The sequence below is a fragment of the Panthera pardus genome, unplaced genomic scaffold (genome assembly GCF_024362965.1).
Source record: "Panthera pardus isolate Hobbes unplaced genomic scaffold, ASM2436296v1 HiC_scaffold_16, whole genome shotgun sequence".
In the NCBI taxonomy this organism is placed as follows: Eukaryota; Metazoa; Chordata; class Mammalia; order Carnivora; family Felidae; genus Panthera; species Panthera pardus.
In genome coordinates, this window is record NW_026526721.1 from 55,684,974 (window position 1) to 55,703,776 (window position 18,803).

Here is an 18,803-nt window from a genome sequence, read left to right on the forward strand (position 1 = left end):
CATTCCCTAGAATACAAACATCTAGAAAAAGCACTAGGGAGCATGAATATGCCCTTCCCTATAACCACTGCCCTACAATAATACATATACATTGCAGTTTCCACACCTTCTTATTCTCACTGTAAAGAGAGTTCCAACAAGAACCCTATGTGGCCAAATCCTGCCACCTTCACCGGTAGGAGAGTCCCTTAGATGATTGGAAACAACGTCAGTCAGAGACAACTCTAGCTATGACCCATAACCTATGCAAACACAAAAAGAAAAGATGCCCCTAACCCTGGTGCGGCTGCCACTTCTGGACCTGCCCACTCTCCCATCTTGAGAGTGTACTTTCCCTTGCATCGCTAGTAAATTCTTGCTTACTTGAGAGCTTGGCTCTAAATTCTTTCTTGACTGGGGGCACCTGGGTGTTTCAGTTGGTTAAGCTTCCAACTTCAGCTCAGGTCATGATCTTGCAGTCTTCATCTCAAGGTCATCATCTCCCGGTTGTGAGTTTGAGCTCCACATGGGGCTCTGCGGGTGCTGCACGGACATTGCAGAGCCTGCCTGGAATTCTCTCTCTTTCTCTCTCTGCCCCTCCTCCACTGGTGTGTGCACGCACTTGAGCGCTCCTCTCTTTCTCAAAATATATAAAAATAAACTTAAGAAAAATAAAACAAAATAAATTCTTTATTGATTGAACTTAAGAACAGAGGTCAGCACAAAGGCAGGAAAGGTACCTGCCAGTGACATTTGGATGCTGAAATTCATTGGGTAAAGAGTTTCCAAGAAAGGGCAAGATAGTCACATGGTATCAGGGTATCACCCTACAGAATAGTTACAAATTCCAAAGTGAAAACTGCCCCTAGACCTTAGAGAAATCTGGTGGTCATCACTTTTATACCCACCAATGATGAGATCATGACCTGAGCCATAGATGGACACTTAACAGACCCAGGCACCCCTGGTTGTCATCATTTTTATAATGTGATAACATTTTTAATGATGAAATAATCTGAATTACGTACCTTCTCATGCAATGTGGTCAGAAATCCTCAATCTTATGAAGTATTCTTGCCAAAAATGTTTTATCTGAATCAAATCAAACCTCTAGTTTTAATTTTGAGTTTATAGGAAATACAGAGAAGTAGTCAAAGAACACCGTGAGGAAACAAACAACCCAGAATGTGGTATATTGTACAAGAAAACTGACCTTTTCTCTTCAAAAAGTTAGTATTTTTATGGGAATACAAGCTGGTGCAGCCACTTTGGAAAACAGTATGGAGGTTCCTCAAAAAACTAAAAATAAAACTACCCTATGACCCAGCAATTGCACTACTAGGCATTTATCCAAGGGATACAGGTATGCTGTTTTGAAGGAACACATGCGCCCCCATGTTTATAGCAGCACTATCAACAATAGCCAAAGTATGGAAAGAGCCCAAATGTCCATCGATGGATAAAGAATATGTGGTGTATATGTACAATGGAGTATTACTCGGCAATCAAAAAGAATGAAATCTTGCCATTTGCACTACGTGGATGCAACTGGAGGGTATTATGCTAAGTGAAATTAGTCAGTCAGAGAAAGACAAAAATCATATGACTTCACTCATATGAGGACTTTAAGATACAAAATAGATGAACATAAGGGAAGGGAAACAAAAATAATATAAAAACAGGGAGGGGGACAAAGCATAAGAGACTCATAAATATGGAGAACAAACAGAAGGTTACTGGAGGGGATGTGGGAGGGGGGATGGGCTAAATGGGTAAGGGGCATTAAGGAATCTACTCCTGAAATGATTGTTGCACTATACACTAACTAATTTGGATGTAAATTAAAAAAAAATTAAATTAAAAAACGTTAGTATTTAAAAAAAAAAAAGATCTTTCTTGATTAAAAGGAAATAGATATTACAAATAGAATGCCTAGAACTCTAAAAAATAGAATTATGACCCAGCAATAGCACTGCTAGGAATCTACTCAAAGGATATAGGAGTGCTGATTCATAGGGGCACATGTACCCCAATGTTTATAGCAGTGCTTTCAATAATAGCCATATTACGGAAAGGGCCCAAATGTCTATCAACTGATGAATGGATAAAGAAGCTGTGGTTTATATATACAATGAAATACTACTTGGCAATGAGAAAGAATGAAATTCTGCTATTGTCAATGGCAATGTGGATGGAACTGGAGGGTACTATGCTAAATGAAATAAGTCAGTCAGAGAAAGACAGATATCACGTTTTCACTCATATGTGCATCTTGAGAAAGTTAACACAAGACCATGGGGGAAAGGAATGGGAAAAAAATAGTTTCAAACAGAGAGGGAGGCAAACCATAAGAGACTCTTAAATACAGAAAACGAACTGAGGGCTGGGGGGAGTAGGGAGAGAACATAGGTGATGGGCATTGAGAAGGGCACTTGCTGGGATGAGCACTGGATATTGTATGTAAGGGATGAATCTACCCCCAAAGCCACGAGCACCTTGTATACATTGTAAGTTAGCTAACTTGACAATAATTATATTAAAAAAAACAAAAAATACCTGAGGGGCGCCTGGGTGGCTCAGTCGGTTAAGCGTCTGACTTCGGCTCAGGTCATGATCTTGTGGTTTGTGAGTTCGAGCCCTGCGTCGGGCTCTATGCTGACAGCTCGGAGCCTGGAGCCTGCTTCAGATTCTGTGTCTCCCTCTCTGTCTGCCCCTCCCCTGCTCATGCTCTGTGTCTCTCTGTCTCAAAAATAAATAAAACATTAAAAAAATTGTTTTAAATACTTGAAACTCAATTGAATCCTGGATTTCTATTTTTTTTTTTTAATTTTATTTATTTAAGTAATCTCTACACCCCATCTAGAGCTTGAACTCACAACCTCAAGATCAAGAGTTGCATGCTCTTCTGACTGAGCCAGCCAGGTGAGCCCCATGAATCCTGGACTTTTTTTTTTTTAAGTTTATTTATTTATTTTGAGAGAGAGAATGAGCAGGTAGGGGCAGAGAGAAAATTCCAGGCAGGTTCTGCACTATCAGTGTGCAACATGACGTGGGGCTCAAATGCACCAATCTGAGCAGAAATCAAGAGTTGGCTGCTTAACCAACTGAGCCACTCAGGTGCCCCTGAATCCTGGATTTTTGAAAGACAAGTACAAAACGTATTTTGGGGACAACTAAGCATATTTGAATACAAACTAGATATTTTATGTTATTATGTAATGACTGTTTCTTAGATTTGATAATGGTACTGTGATTAAAAGAATGTCCTTATTTTTAGAAGTTGCATGCTGAAGTGTTTAGGGGCAAGAATGTGTCTGCTTACTTAATCTGGCAGAGTAACTAGTCAAAAACAAATGAAAGAACTTTTATCAAATGTGGCAAAAATATTAACAAATAGTGAATTGTTTCTATCCTTTCAACTTTTTTAGAGCAAAATTTTCAAATAAAATATATAATGTAATATAAAATGTAATAGCAAATATAAAATGTAATAACAAAATGTATCATTATAAGCTAGCAATAGAAAACTACAAGTGTTTCTACATTTGAAATTGATCAGTGTATTTTACCACATTAATGAACTAAGAGGGAAAAGTAATGTTAGCAATGTTTTGCAGTCTTTAGTGTACAAGTCTTATACTTTCTTAAGTTTATCCCTTTGTTTATACTATTTATTTTTTTAAAGATTTTATTTTATTTTTTAAGTTTATTTATTTATTTATTTTGAAAGAGAGAGCAAGCAGGGGAGGGACAGACAGAGATGGAGAGAATCTCAAACAGGCTCTGTGCTATAGCACATGGGGCTATAGACATGGGGCTTAAACTCACGAACCGTGAGATCATGTCCTGAGTCAGGTGCTTAACCAACTGAGCCACCCAGGCACCCAAGATTTTAAGTAATCTCCACACCCAACGTGGGGCTTGAACTCACAGCCCGTAGACTGAGTCGCATGCTCTACTGGCTGACCCAGCCAGACACCCCAGTTAGTACTACTTTTGATACTAATGTAAATGGAATCATTTTCTTAACTTCATTTTCAGATCAGCACTGCTGATATATAAGAATACAACCGATACCTTACGAGGATTTTTATATTTTGAAATTTTGCTGAATTTGTTAATTAGCTTTAGTTTTTTGAGGGAAGTTGAGTTTTCTATGTAATATGTCACCTGTGCATAGTTTTACCTCTGCCTTTCCAATGCATATGATTTTATTCTAAACTTATTTAGCGAATTTTTTTTTTCTTGTCTGATTTCTCTGGCTAAATCTTCCAGTACCACATTGAATTAAAGTGGTGAAAATGGGCATTCTTGTTCCTAACTTTAGAAGAAAAACCTAAGCCTTCTATCACTGAGTATATTAATTATGGGCTTTTCCTATATGACCTGTTATATTGAGGTTTCCTTCTATTTCTTGCCTTATTGAATGTTTTCGTCGTAAAGGGGTGTTAGACTTTGTTAAATGCCTTTTTCATCTTAGTGTTTTCTTTATTCTATTAATAGGTATTTTACATTGATTTTCATGTTGAGCCACCCTATATTGCAGGGATAAATCCCACTTGATAGGGTATAATCCTTTTAATATGCTGTTGAGTTCAGCTTGTTAAATCAGTATTTTGTTTGAGGGTATACTGGATTATATAGTGCTTTGGATTTTGACTATTCTAATTAAGTGTGTACTGATGATAGAAACGTAAATTGATGCAGCCACTATGGAAAAGAGTATGAAGTTTCCTCAAAAAATTGAAAATAAAATTACCATGGGGTGCCTGGCTGGCTCAGTCAGTTGAGTGTCCGACTTCAGCTCAGGTCATAATCTCACGGTTCAAGAGTTCAAGCCCCACATCGGGCTCTGTGCTGACAATTAGGAGCCTGGAGTCTGCTTCAGATTCGGTCTCCCTCTCTCTCTGCCCTGCCCCACTCACACTCTGTATCTCAAAAATTAAAATTAAAAATGTAAAAAAAAATTTTTTAAATAAATAAATAAAATTACTATATATCTGGCAATCCCACTGCTGGGTACTCACCCAAAGAAAATGGAAACACTAATTGGAAAAGATATATGCATGGGGCGCCTGGGTGGCTCAGTCAGTTAAGCATCTGACTTTGGCTCAGGTCATGATCTCATGGTTCATGAGTTTGAGCCCTGCATCAGGCTCTCTGCTATCAGCAGGGAGCTTACTTTGGATCCCCTGTCTCCCTCTCACTCTGCCCCTCCCCTGCTGGTTCTGTCTCTCTCTCTCTCTCAAAATATATGAACATAAAAAAACCAAAAACCTTGGATCAAGAAATAAACTTAAAAAAAAAAAAGATATATGCACCTCTATGTTCACTGAAACATTATTTACAATAGCCAAGATATGGAAGTAACCCAAGTGTCCATCGAAAGGTGAATGGATAAAGATATAGTGTATATATATATATATACACACAGGTACACACATACACACACACACACACACACACACACAAAATGGGATATTACTCAGCCATAAAAAATATGTGCTAAATGAAATAAGATACATAAAATTCTCTTCTATAGAGTCTAAAAAACAAAACAGAAACAGACATAGAGAACAAACTGGTGGTTGTCAGAGGGGTGAGGGTGGGGGAATAGACAAAATAAGAGGATTTAGGGGCATTAAGAGGTACAAACTTTTATTTATATAAAAAAAAATCACAGGGGAGGAAAGTACAGCATAGGGAATATAGCCAGTAATATTGAGATAACTTTATATAGTGACAGATGGGGACTACACTCACGCTAGTGAGCATTTTGTAATGTATATAATTGTCAAATCATTATGTTGTACACCTGAAACTAACATTTTATGTCAAGTGTACTCCACTATTTAAAAAGATTGCAATAGTGGGGCGCCTGGGTGGCTCGGTTGGTTAAGTGGCCGACTTCGGCTCAGGTCATGATCTCGCGGTCCGTGAGTTCAAGCCCCGCGTCGGGCTCTGTGCTGACAGCTCAGAGCCTGGAGCCTGTTTCAGATTCTGTGTCTCCCTCTCTCTGACCCTCTCCTGTTCATGCTCTGTCTCTCTCTGTCTCAAAAATAAATAAACATTAAAAAAAAATTAAAAAAAAAAAGATTGCAATAGTAACAATACAGCCTTAAGAGCTTGTTGATCATTACTTATATAACACATAAAAAAGGGCGATGAAAACAAACACAGATTTTAATCCATCTATGTCAACAGCAATAATCTAAATACACAAATTAATCAAGAGAATGAGAAAACAAGTCAGTCTGGGAAAAATATTTGCAAAAGACTTATCCAATAAAAGCCTACCATTCAAAATATAAAAGAATTCTTAAAACCCAACAAGAAAATGAACCAGATGAAAAACAATGGGCAAAAACCTCTGAATAGATAACCTCACTGAAGATCTATAGATGACAAATAAGCACATGGAATGGTGCTGAACATGTCAGGTCACTAGGAAACTGCAGGTTAAAGCAATGAGATGCTTCTACGCACCCATCAGAATGGCCAAAATCCAAAGCACTGGCACCACCAAATGCTGGTGAGGATGTGGAGCAACAAGAACTCTCAATCGTTCCTGGTAGGAATGCAAAATGGTACAGCCACTTTGGGAGACAGTTTGGCAGTTTCTTACAAAACTAAACATACTTTTACCACATGATCCAGCAATCATGCTTTTTGGTATTTACCTAAATAAGTAGAAAGGGTATACCCATACAAAAACCTGCACACAATAAAGCAGCCTTATTCATAATTTCCAAAAGTTGGAAGCAGCCAAGATGACTTTTAATATGTGAATGAATAACCAAACTAAGGTACATGCAGGCAATGGAATATTCTGCACCAAAAAGAAGTAGGCTATCAAGTCATGAAATGGAAGAAACTTAAATGCACATTGCTGTGAAAGAAGTTAATTTGAAAAGGCTACTTATGATTCCACATACATAACATTCTAGAAAAGGCAAAGCCATGGAGACAGTAAAAAGATCAGTGGTCAGGGGTTGATGGTAAGAGAGTGCTGAGTAGATAGGACATGAAAGTTTTAGAGTAGCGAAACTATTTTGATGACACCATAATGGTGGATGTAGGTGGTCATTATACACTTGTCAAAACCCATAGACTGTACAACACAAAAAGTGAATCCTCTTGTAAGCCATGGGCTTTGCATGATAATGATAAGTCAATGTAGGTTCAACACCTGCATCACTCTGGTGAAGGATTTTGGTAGCAGGGGAAGGAGTTGAGGCAATATTTCACTCTGTACTTTCCGCTCAATTTTTTCTGAAAACTTAAAACTACTTTAAAAACGTATGAATTAAAACAGAACTAAGTTATATTCTATATAACTAAATACTTGAAGTAGCAGTAGCAGTCACGTCTTGGCAAACCTCAAGCACAGAATCTAGACACTCACATCTGTGCCCAAGGCCTCAGGCAACACTGAGGATGGTCAGGACAGAGCACGACAGTCACTGTGATGAAAATCAATAGTAGCCACAGGATCTCCACCATTTATTCTTTATTAAAATATGGCCCACTCAAAGGGAAAGATGTTGATGTATTCAAGCCACGTCGCCTCTCCTTCCCCATTGCAACTAATCTTTTCATTATCTTCTTATTCCTATAAAGAAAGTTAGAAAAAGAATTTTGAAAATTTGTTACAATAAGATAGACCATTCTATACCAACCACAATAAAGCAGGAATCCACTTCTGGCATTTCTTAGTAGTTTGCCCTACCACCTACGATTTTACATGGTAAAGAAAGGAAGGATTGTTCACTTAACATCAGGGCACATATTCTATACACTACAATCGGTTCCATGTTCCACTTCTTTACATTTACACGTTCCCTTTTTTTCTTGTACCTTCTTCCCACATCCCCTTTTCTCTTCACACTCGATCACATGGTTTTCCCATTTATATATAAAGAAGAAGCAAAAGAAGCAAAAGAAGAAAGAAGGAAAGAAGAAGAAAGGAAGCAAATGAGCTCCCTTGATATTGCTGCCTCAACTACTATCTCATTCTCAGCTCAGGTAGAACAGATTATTAATATGTCCTGTTCCTATGTTCTTCACATGTTCTACTCCAATTTGTAACTACCCTATTCTGTTTCTACTGACTCTGTCAACATACTCTCAAAAAGGCCACCAATGGTATCCTAAATTGACATTCCCAACAGCACTACATTAACCATAGTCTTACAATGGCCATCTCACTGCGGGCCATTTCCTTCTGAAACTCTTTGCCCATTGCTTTCTTTTAACTTACCTTTCAGCCTCTACCTGTACTTCAGTCTCCATTGCTCACCTGCCATTGAGATGCTGATTCTCTTTTGGGTTCTTTCCACTACATACTCCCATGCACAATTTATATGCTAAAGACTCCCAAATGTGTTTCTTTCTAGGCTACATGTCTCCCAGAACTCTAGACCCATGGCCAGCATGACCCATGTATCCCATCCTTTGCCACTGAACTGGACTTTTCTATCTTTTCATCTAGTAAGACAACAACTGTTCCCTCTACTCCTACATTTCTTATATTTGTTCCATTATACTTTAAATTCTTTGCCAGGCTCATAGATTCTATCTTTCCAGAATTATTATAGTAATCTCTTACCTTCAAATTTAGTTTCTGTTGCAAGATTTCAATTCACTTCCTAAAAAAACCCTTAGTTTTCTTTTCTCATATCACCTCCATCCAACTCCATTGTCAAAAGCTGAATTTTTTACTCCTAGATCAACATTAGGAGTTCTACAGTCTATATAAAATCTAAAGCAGAGCTTATGTGTATGCCCAATATATATTTCCCTGGGTGGTGAGTAGGTAGTTATATTCCCAAAGGAGTCTATGTCATAGAAGTGACTAAGAAATTACAACCCACAGGATAACATGAAACCTTATATATAGATATAAAAGTTACAATGATCTGCTCCTCCCCTTCCCAGACTTTTTTGTCAATATAAGCTTCAATCATATTGACCTATTTGCCATTTCTCAGTATGTCATATTCTTTCAGTTCTATGTATTTGGATGAGCGGTTTGCCCTAATTATTACTTTCTAACTGGTAAACTCTTCCTCAGTACATGTAATCCCTTGGAAAGTTTCCCTAAGCTACTCCAATGTAGGTACTACCCATACATTTCTTTTTCTTTTTTTTAAAATATAATTTATTGTCAAATTGGTTTCAATACAACACCCAGTGCTCATTCCAACAAGTGCCTTCCTCCCTGCCCATCACCCACTTTCCCCTCCCCCCCACCCCCCCATCTACCCTTAGTTTGTTCTCAGTCCTTAAGAGTCTCTTATGGTTTGCCTCCCTCCCTCTCTATAACTCTTTCCCCCCCCCCCCCGCCCCCTCCCCCATGGTCTTCTGTTAAGTTTCTCAAGATACACATATGAGTAAAAACATATGGTATCTGTCTTTCTCTGCCTGGCTTATTTCACTTAGCATAACACCCTCCAGTTCCATCCACGTTGCTGCAAATGGCCAGATTTCATTCTTTCTCATTGCCAAGTAGTATTCTATTGTATATATAAGCCACATCTTCTTTATCCATTCGTCAGTTGATGGACATTTAGGCTCTTTCCATAATTTGGCTATTGTTGAAAGTGCTGCTATAAACATTGGGGTACATGTGCCCCTGTGCACCAGCACTCCTGTATCCTTTGGGTAGGTTCCTAGCAGTGCTGTTGCTGGGTCATAGGGTAGTTCTATTTTTAATTTTTTGAGGAACATCCACAGTTTTCCAGAGTGGCTGCACCAGTTTGCATTCCCACCAACAGTGCAAGAGGGTTCCTGTTTCTCCACATCCTCTCCAGCATCTATAGTGTCCTGATTTGTTCATTTTAGCCACTCTGACCAGCGTGAGGTGATATCTCATTGTAGTTTTGACTTGCATTTCCCTGATAACTACCCATACATTTTCACAGTCTCCCTTACTCTTTTTCATTCAAGCGTGCTACATAGATTTGGTCTTACATATTTGTGTATACACAAGTGAGGTATCTGACATGTGGTGAACTCTAACATCTTTTTTTTTTCCTTAAAATACATCTCTAAAATGGAGGCAGTTAAGGTCTCAACTTGGATACTTTGTTAAGATTTCTAAGAAGCCATATTTATCTGAGTTCTAATCCATTACTATGTTTTTTGCTTCCTATTTTTGCCTAATCTATATAGCAAATGAAGAAAATAATATATTGGCCCTCCACCTTCCCCTACTAAATTATTCAGAAACCCATTAAGACATCTCCTTTTCTGTGTGTCAGACTTAGAAAAAGACTTAAGGATTACCTCTTAGCACATTCAGGGCATAACATATTATCTTCAAGGCCCGGGGATGGGAAAGTACAGGCGGGCAACAGGAAGAGAGAAATCATCCTCTTGGGGGTGTCAGGCACCCAGGCGTGACCTGCGTGAAACTGCAGGCGAACCCAACCTTTTGTGTCTGCCAAGAGAGGTCTGCCATGGACCACACACCACCTGACACCTGAGGAGGGAAAGAGAAGCAAATATAAACAGCTAATCCAAGGTCTCAGAACATCACTCTGGGTTTTGCTCTTATATTCTGTTGATGACTCAACTGAATGAAAAGCATGAAAAAATGTCCACCAAAGACACTATAATCTAACTTCACAAATTATGTAGCACAAGGGATGACAATTAACTTTAAAAAAAAAAAATAGGGGCGCCTGGGTGGCGCAGTCGGTTAAGCGTCCGACTTCAGCCAGGTCACGATCTCACGGTCCGTGAGTTCGAGCCCCGCGTCAGGCTCTGGGCTGATGGCTCAGAGCCTGGAGCCTGTTTCCGATTCTGTGTCTCCCTCTCTCTCTGCCCCTCCCCCGTTCATGCTCTGTCTCTCTCTGTCCCAAAAATAAATAAACGTTAAAAAAAAAATTTAAAAAAAACTAAATAAATAAATAAAAATAAAAATAAAAAAAAAAATAACGTTTTATTTTATTTTTGAGAGAAAGAGAGAGACTGAGTGCGAGTGGGAGAGGGGCAGAGAGAGGGAGAGAGAGAGAGACACAGAATCTGAAGCAGGCTCCAGACTACAAGCTGTCAGCCAAGAGCCCAACTCATGAACTGCAAGATCATGACCTGAACCAAAGTTGGATGCTTAACCAACTAAGCCACCCAGGCAAACCTGGATGACAATTAATATTTTCGAATGGTTGCTTTGTGTCTAAGATTTTGCTAAGTAGTTTACATGTACGAATACATCTATTCTTAAGAAGGTTATTAATATTGACCTTCTATTTACTTTTATTTACAGGTGAGGTAACTGAAGCTTATCGTGTTAAATATTACAATTTTCCCAGAACCATGACATGGATCTAGATATTCTGATTCAAAGCCCATTTGCCCAACTATTATACTGTACTGCCTCAACAACACAAAACAGGCAAAAAGATCTTTGTTTAAAAGTCTAAGGAACAGGGCCACCTGGGTAGATCAGTTAGTTGAGCATCTGACTTCGGCTCAGGTCATCATCTCGAGGTCTGTGGGTTCGAGCCCCAGGTCAGGCTCTGTGCCGACAGCTCAGAGCCTTGAGCCTGCTTCAGATTCTGTGTCTCCCTCTCTCTCTGCCCCTTCTGCTCGCACTCTCTCTCTCTCAAAAAGAAAACAAACACTGAAAAAAATTTTAACAAAAAAAAAAGGCCTTGAGGTAGGGAAAGACAGGGGAAGGCTCAGATTGTGGCTGACCACATTATCAGATTATGCTTTCTTCCCACCTCAGACTTTGGCTTATGATAAAGTGATTGAGTAAGCACTCAATCACCTAGCTCAGACACTGGTCCAGGTAAAACTTGGCTACCTAGCAACCAAAAGATAATCCATATATAAGTCTAATATCAATCTACATTATTTTAACTCTTTCCTTTTTACTACCTTTCAGTATGAGACTAACAAAATATTAAATTTAACTTAAAAAATTTTTTCTTTTATTTTTGAGAGAGAGAGAGAGAGAGAGAGAGCAAGTGGGAGAGAGAGAGAGGGAGACACAGAATCCAAAGCAGGTTCCAGGCTCCAAGCTGTCAGCACAGAGCCCAATGTGGGGCTCGAACTCATGAACAGTGAGATTATGGCCTGAGCCAAAGTCAGGCTCAGACTGAGCCACCCAGGCACCCCTAAAATTTAACCTTCTTTCTAGGGAATAGTACTCACTTTTTTTTTTTTTTTTTTTTTTTTTTTTTTTTAAAGTAGGCTCCATGCCCAACATGGAGCTTGAACTCGTGACCATGAGATCAAAGAGTTGCATCCTCTACTGACTAACTAAGCCAGCTGGGGGCTCCAGTGCTCCCTTTTTTTCAGGTTGATCTTACCAGAGGCTTGCAGCAGAAAAGTCTCAACGGAAACAGGAATGGGACGTGAATTCACAGACTTGGATTGACTGGCTCTTGCAGCAATTCTTGACCACGCTGCCAACATGCCTTCTTGTGCTGAAGTTATCACTTCAACTATATTAATCCCTTCCTCTCTTTCACTCTTCTTACAACGTTTCCGAATCCTTGCTCTCTTGGTTGCCATCTTGCATTTTGTGGAACATGACTGCAATTTGGCCTCTGGTGATATTTCAGGAATATTCTGCAAATGGTGATTCATGGTGAGTATTCAGTGAAGTGCTACTGCCCTAAAGACTTTTGTGTTTTGTGTTAATTTTATCATTCTTTATACATTGGCCCATGTATATAAGTGTGGGAAAGATTTAGGATTGTTAGTTCCCTTAGAGCAGCAGTTTTCTAGGAGAAATTTTTGATTGTTAAAACTAGGGGTTGGGGAAGCAGAGGGGCTCGCTACTGACATTTAGGGGGTAGAGGCCAGGGATGTTTAGGCCTAAAATGCAGCAGACAGCCCCCCCCACCAAATAAATTATTTGGCCCAAAATGTCAATAATCTTTTTTCTTTTTTTATTATTGAAGTAGAGTTGACATACAATAATATATTAGTTTCAGGTGTACAACACAGTGATTCAACATTTACATACATTACCAAGCAATCACCATTAAGTCTAGGCACCATTTGTCACCATACAAAGTTGCTCCATTACTGACTATATTCCTTATGCTGTACATTGCATCCCCATGTCTTATTTACTTTATAACTGGAGGTTACTACCTTTCAATTCCTATCCCTTATTTTGCCCATCCCCCCCACCCCTCCCTTCAGGCAACCTCCAGATCGTTCCCTGTATCTATGAGTCTGTTTCTGTTTTGTTTTGATTGGTTGTTTTTTAAGATTCCACATATAAGTGAAATCATATGGCCTTTGTCTTTCTGTCTAACTTATTTCACTCAATACCCTCTAGGTCTACCCATATTATCACAAATGTCAAGATTTCACTCTTTTTATGGCTGAATAATATTCCTTTGTATCATATATATAACATTTCCTTTATCCAAAATGTCAATAACCCTGGCTGAGAAATCTTGCCTTAGATATACAACATGTAGAGATGGTGGGAGAGTAGATACAATTCACAGTCAGAACTCACCTTAACATTGTCACCGCACCTCTTACTCACCTCGTTTATTTCAGAGTAAGCATGTTTCTGGAGCCTCAAATAAACATCTATTTTCTAAGGAAATTAAGAGGGGAAATAAAAATTATAAATTGATAAAGCTTTCCACATTTACTCCGTGCAGCAGAGTCTCCCAACAGTGTACTCACCCGGCCATCGGTACTCAAATTAAATTGTTGGCACCAGTTTTGCAAAGTGTCCCAACGTACTTTATTAACCGGAGGCAAACTGGTTGGCAAGGGAAGGATTCGTGTATTATAACAACTATGTTTTGGACAAGACTTGAATTGTTCATTCATTTGAAGATGACAAACTAAAAAAAGAAGGAAACGAAAGCAGTAACAATTTAATATTTCTAAGATAATTTAACAAAGTTGTTGCTAATTTCTCATAACCCAATATATATATATATATATATATATATGTGTGTGTGTGTGTGTGTGTGTGTGTGTGTGTGTGTGTGTTTTCCCTCTATTACAAGTAGAGTAATAGATTCTGTAATTAAAGGACTTACCCAAGGTCACATCTCCATTAAATGGCAGACCTGGAACTCAAACCTACATTTTGAAATTCCAAATCCTAGGTTTTTTTACATTACATACAACAACTTTTTACTGCCATCAACAAACACCTGGACAGAACATTTTATTGGATTGCTACTCCAAAATGTCTAGATTTTGAACAAAAATACCAGTTGTCCTGAGAGAAATCAAAGAAATCACTCAACCAACAAAGGTCCTGCATTCTGTCTGCCCACCTCATTTTCCTGGTCAGCATCCCATCTCATCTCACTCTGCTTAGGTGTAACCTGTCACTGTTTACTTTGCATTGAAGCCCTTATTCTTGGTCCAGAAAATAAAATCATTCTGAAAATACTTATTTGATGCTTTTATGTGAAACACTAAGAACAGATTTAAAGGGTCATGACATTAAGGCTGCTAGATATTTGGTCAGTACTTACCAAGCAAAATACTAATAATTGGAGGAAATGTTGATCAAAGGATACAAATGTTCAGTTATAAGATGTTCAGAAGTTCTGGGGATCTGATGTACAGCATAGTGACTATTGTTTTTTCAATTTTTTTTTTTTTTAAGATTTATTTTGTTTTTAGAGAGAGAGAGCCCAAGAAGGGGAAGAGGCAAGGGGGAGAGAGACAAACAGAAAGAAAGAGAGACTCTCCAGCAGGCTCCACCCTCAGTGCACAGTCCTACATGGGGCTCAATCCCACAATCCTGGGATTATGACCTGAGACAAAAATCAAGAGTCAGATGCTCAACCAACTGAGCCACCCAGGGGCCCAGCATAGTGACTACTGTTAACAATATTATTCTGTATGTTTAAAAAAAATGTTTTTAATATTTATTTTTGAGAGAGAGACAGAGTCTGAGCAGGGGGGGGGGCAGAGAGCGAGGGAGACAAAGAATCTGAAGCAGGCTCCAGGCTCTGAGCTGTCAGCACAGAGCCCAATGCAGGGCTCGACCCACGAACCTTGAGATCATGACCTGAGCCACCCAACTGTCCCATATGCTGTATATTTTAAAGTTGCTGAGAGTAGAGGTGCTTGGGTGACAGTCAGTTCAGCACCTAACCTTCGTTTTGGTGTGGGTCATCTCATGGTTCATGAGATAGAGCCCAAAACTGACAGCATGGAGCCTGGTGGAATTCTCTCTCTCTCTCTCTCTCAAGATAAAACTTAAATAAAGTAAAATAAAATTGCTGAGAGTATCTTTAAATGTTTTCACCACAAGGTGGGGGTGGGGGACGTAACTGTGTGAGGTGATAGATGTGCTCGTTAACCTTATTTTGGTAATCATTTTGCAATATAAATGTGTATCAATCACCACATTGTACACCTTAAGATTATACAAGGTTTGGGGCACCTGGGTGGCTCAGTCGGTTGGGCGGCCGACTTCGGCTCAGGTCATGATCTCGCGGTCTGTGAGTTCGAGCCCCGCATCGGGCTCTGTGCTGACAGCTCAGAGCCTGGAGCCTGTTTCAGATTCTGTGTCTCCCTCTCTCTGACCCTCCCCTGTTCATGCTCTGTCTCTCTCTGTCTCAAAAATAAATAAACGTTAAAAAAAAAATTTAAAAAAAAAATTAAAAAAAAAGATTATACAAGGTTAGATGTTGATTATATCTCGATGCTGGAAAAAAATAATTTAGTCTTTACGAGAGGTATGTAAAGTATGCATTAACCAAAATGAAAGAAGATTGAGCTCTATAGGTTGGGAGTTTGAATTCATAGTCTGCTGACTAGAAGACCATGCTCTGTCCAAGGCACTTCACACACCCATTTTTGTGTCTTAAGAGCAAGTCATGGTGCCTAATAAATGAAGTCTAGGAGTTTGAGAGCTCTTTTACCACAGATACTCAAGGTGAGATTTAAGGAAAAAAAGGAGAAATCTTTTCCCTGGGCTTCCCAGAGCCGGGGGAGCAGCAAACTGAGCAATCACTGTCCTCATACCTTTATCGTTTGTCCCAGGCATCTCCAGGCCAACTTCTGAAGTTGAAGAAACACTTGGTTCCACCTGATGTTCTTCATTAGTTTCTTCATTAACTGGAACCAATGTGAGAACCACAGTTTCTTCCTCTAATGCCTCCTCAGAGAAATTCTGGAAAGGGAAAGGTCAACCACAGAGTCTCATTGGATGCCATATACCTAAACTGCTTATTTTCAGAGCACAATTGATAAGAAACTCAGAAGCCAGTAGGTGGCTGGAGAGCAAATTTATGGTGATTCCCTGAATTTGATGTTGATTAGCAGACCCTTTATTAGATAAGAGAAACAGGGGTGCCTGGCTAGCTCGGTCCATGGTACATGTGGCTCTTGATCTTGGAGTTGTGAGTTCAAGTCCTACATGGGGTGTAGAGATTACTTAAAATAATAAATAAATAAATAAATAAATAAATAAATAAATGCCAGGCAAACAATGAGAAAATGGACAAAAGTAGATGTACAGATGGGCATAGATGAAAGGATATGTCTTGAGCTTAGGGAAACCATCTCCCTCAAGGCCTTCCTCTCCCTCCACTAAAACACTTTTATTTTATCTGCTAAAACTATATGGAATGTGTTTCTGCCTTCCCATCTTCTATCATGATTCCTGATGATTCCCAGTTCCAGCTATCACCAACTCTCACTGATAGATGCAATAATTCCCTATTACTCCAAGCTGCATTCTTTCTGCAGATTGCTCTCCTGCCTTTTTTTTCTTTTTTTTAGGAGAGAGAGAAAGAGAGCAGGGGAGGGGCAGAGGAAGAGAGAGACTTTTAAGCGGGTTATCCATTTAGCATGGAGCCAGAAGCGGGGACAGACTGTGAGATGATGACCTGAGCCGAAATCAAGAGTAGTGCCAAACACTTCAATGGCTTATCAAAAACGGCCACGCATGACCTACAAATTTCTGTAGTCTGACCCCTGCCTGCCACTCTAGCTCAAGACCCCTGAGCTTTCTAAGTTCCAGGCATACTGGCCTTATTTCAACCCGACCAGAGAGTTTACTCTCTGCTGCAATCGCAGCAACACATCCAACGCCCAGTTAGGAAGGAAGTGACATTTACCGGTTTTGTCCAGTACATGTGCACCGCACTACGTGCTTTCTGTATTTCTCTCACTTAATCTTCACAGCACATGTATAATAATTTATCAGTATTCTCACTTTACAAATTAGGCAACTGAGTCTCAAAAATTAAATGAACAATGTCAGAGTAACATGTGCTTAAGTTTCTGAACGGAGCTTTTCCTCTCAAATCCAAAGGTGAATAAACTCCATCCCAGTCCCATTGCAATACTTGCTTCTCAGAACAGCCAAGTAGATCTGAGGGGGCCATGCCCTTCCCCCTATTTCCGACTCAATGGCTTCCCATTGCTCATACTCTCATCCTGCATATGTATAACACCGTTAAGCTTTTGTTTTAATGTTTATTTATTTTTGAGAGAGACAGCACACGCACCGGGGAGGAGCAGAAAGAAAGGGAGACACAGAATCCAAAGCAGGCTCCAGACTCTGAACTGTCAGCACAGAGCCCAGGAATCGCGAGATCATGACCTGAGCCAGAGTCAGATGCTTAACCCACTAAGCCACCTCAGTGGCTCCCCAAGATTTTATTTTTAAGTAATATCTACACGTAAGGTGGGGCTCAAACTTAGAACCCCAAGATCAAAGATCTCTCGCTCTACCAGCTGACCCAGACAGACACCCCTGTGTAACACTTTTTCAAAGCACTCCCATGCACATTCACTGGTCAGCTTCAAAAAAAAGTTATTAGGGGAATATTACTCCACTCCAGAGAGTGGAGTCTGAGAGGCTCAAAGCAGCGATATGACTTGCCGGTCATCCATATACTTAATATTTGGGAGTAGGAGAAACTCCCCAAGGGAAGAAACCAGATTGGTCACTTCACTTTCTGACCCCATCCACAATACCCTTTCTCACTTTCTTTTTATTCTTTTTATTGTTTCTTTAGGTTTTCCATTTGCCCAGCTGCAACATGTCTTTCTACAGAATACATCCCTTACGTCGGCCTGGGAACGGAAATCTTTATTTTGTGTTTTTCACTCTGACCCAAATAGACACAGAGCCACAATCGTGGGTAAGAAAAGTAATAATCCACTTACAAAGAGGAGGGACTCCAAGATGGAGATTTCTTACCCTCAGAAACGAAGTCCGGGGGCATGAAGTAAACATAAGCAAGCTCTAGAAAGACTTTGAAAAATGAATCTGTAGGAAAATCCATTCTATGGGAACGAAACTTACCTGAGCGCTGTTTTCATAACTCGAGTACGCCATTTCCAGGAATACTTAGGGGAAGGTGAAGCCTGCAAGGTTGGTTCACCGGCCCTTCACTCCTTTTCACCTGGGGGCTTCCAGCCTGATTTCTCCTTTTATAAGCAAATGTCTCTGTCTACTTCCTGTTTCCCAGAAGAGGGGGGTTTTCCTTCCTCCTCTTCTTCCCCTCCCTCATTATCTGACAGTGTAATAATTTCATCAGTTTTGCACTCCCTTTGGTCCATTATGTGACAGTTGAGCTGTTGGGTAATGAATATCACTCCTAAGACTTTTTTTTTTTTTAAATAAGATTTTTAGGGGCAGCCGCTTGGCTCCATAGGTAGAGACTGTGACTCTTTATCTCGAGATCATGAGTTCAAGCCAGATGTTGGACGTAGAGTTTACTTAAAATTAAAAAAAAAAAAAAAAATAGAATAAAATTTTGTTATTATTTTAAGGTGAGATGTGGGAGAAACTAGACGTGACAAATTCTTGCTAACAAGTTGCAACTGAATCAAAAAATATATTTTTAAAACAT

The 18,803-nt window shown here is 39.5% G+C and overlaps 1 protein-coding gene across 1 annotated transcript; it reads right to left on the reverse strand.

Moving 5' to 3' along the window:
* Positions 1-7,472: 7,472 nt before the first annotated feature.
* DPPA2 (developmental pluripotency associated 2) lies at positions 7,473-18,286 on the reverse strand. The gene is made up of 7 exons (XM_019448082.2): positions 18,254-18,286; positions 15,961-16,108; positions 13,645-13,808; positions 13,499-13,552; positions 12,300-12,561; positions 10,267-10,462; positions 7,473-7,591 (listed from the first exon to the last, which is right to left on the reverse strand). Exons 1-7 carry the CDS (start codon positions 18,284-18,286, stop codon positions 7,483-7,485), a joined length of 966 nt encoding a protein of 321 aa, XP_019303627.2. The 3' UTR covers positions 7,473-7,482.
* Positions 18,287-18,803: the final 517 nt, after the last annotated feature.

Coding starts and splice junctions, on each gene's coding strand:
- DPPA2 (XM_019448082.2), bottom strand. CDS start 18,286: ATGGCGTACTCGAGTTATGAAAACAGCGCTCAG. Junction 16,109..18,253: donor GTTATGAAAACAGCGCTCAG/GTAAGTTTCGTT, acceptor TTCCCTTTCCAG/AATTTCTCTGAGGAGGCATT. Junction 13,809..15,960: donor GCCTGGGACAAACGATAAAG/GTATGAGGACAG, acceptor TTCTTTTTTTAG/TTTGTCATCTTCAAATGAAT.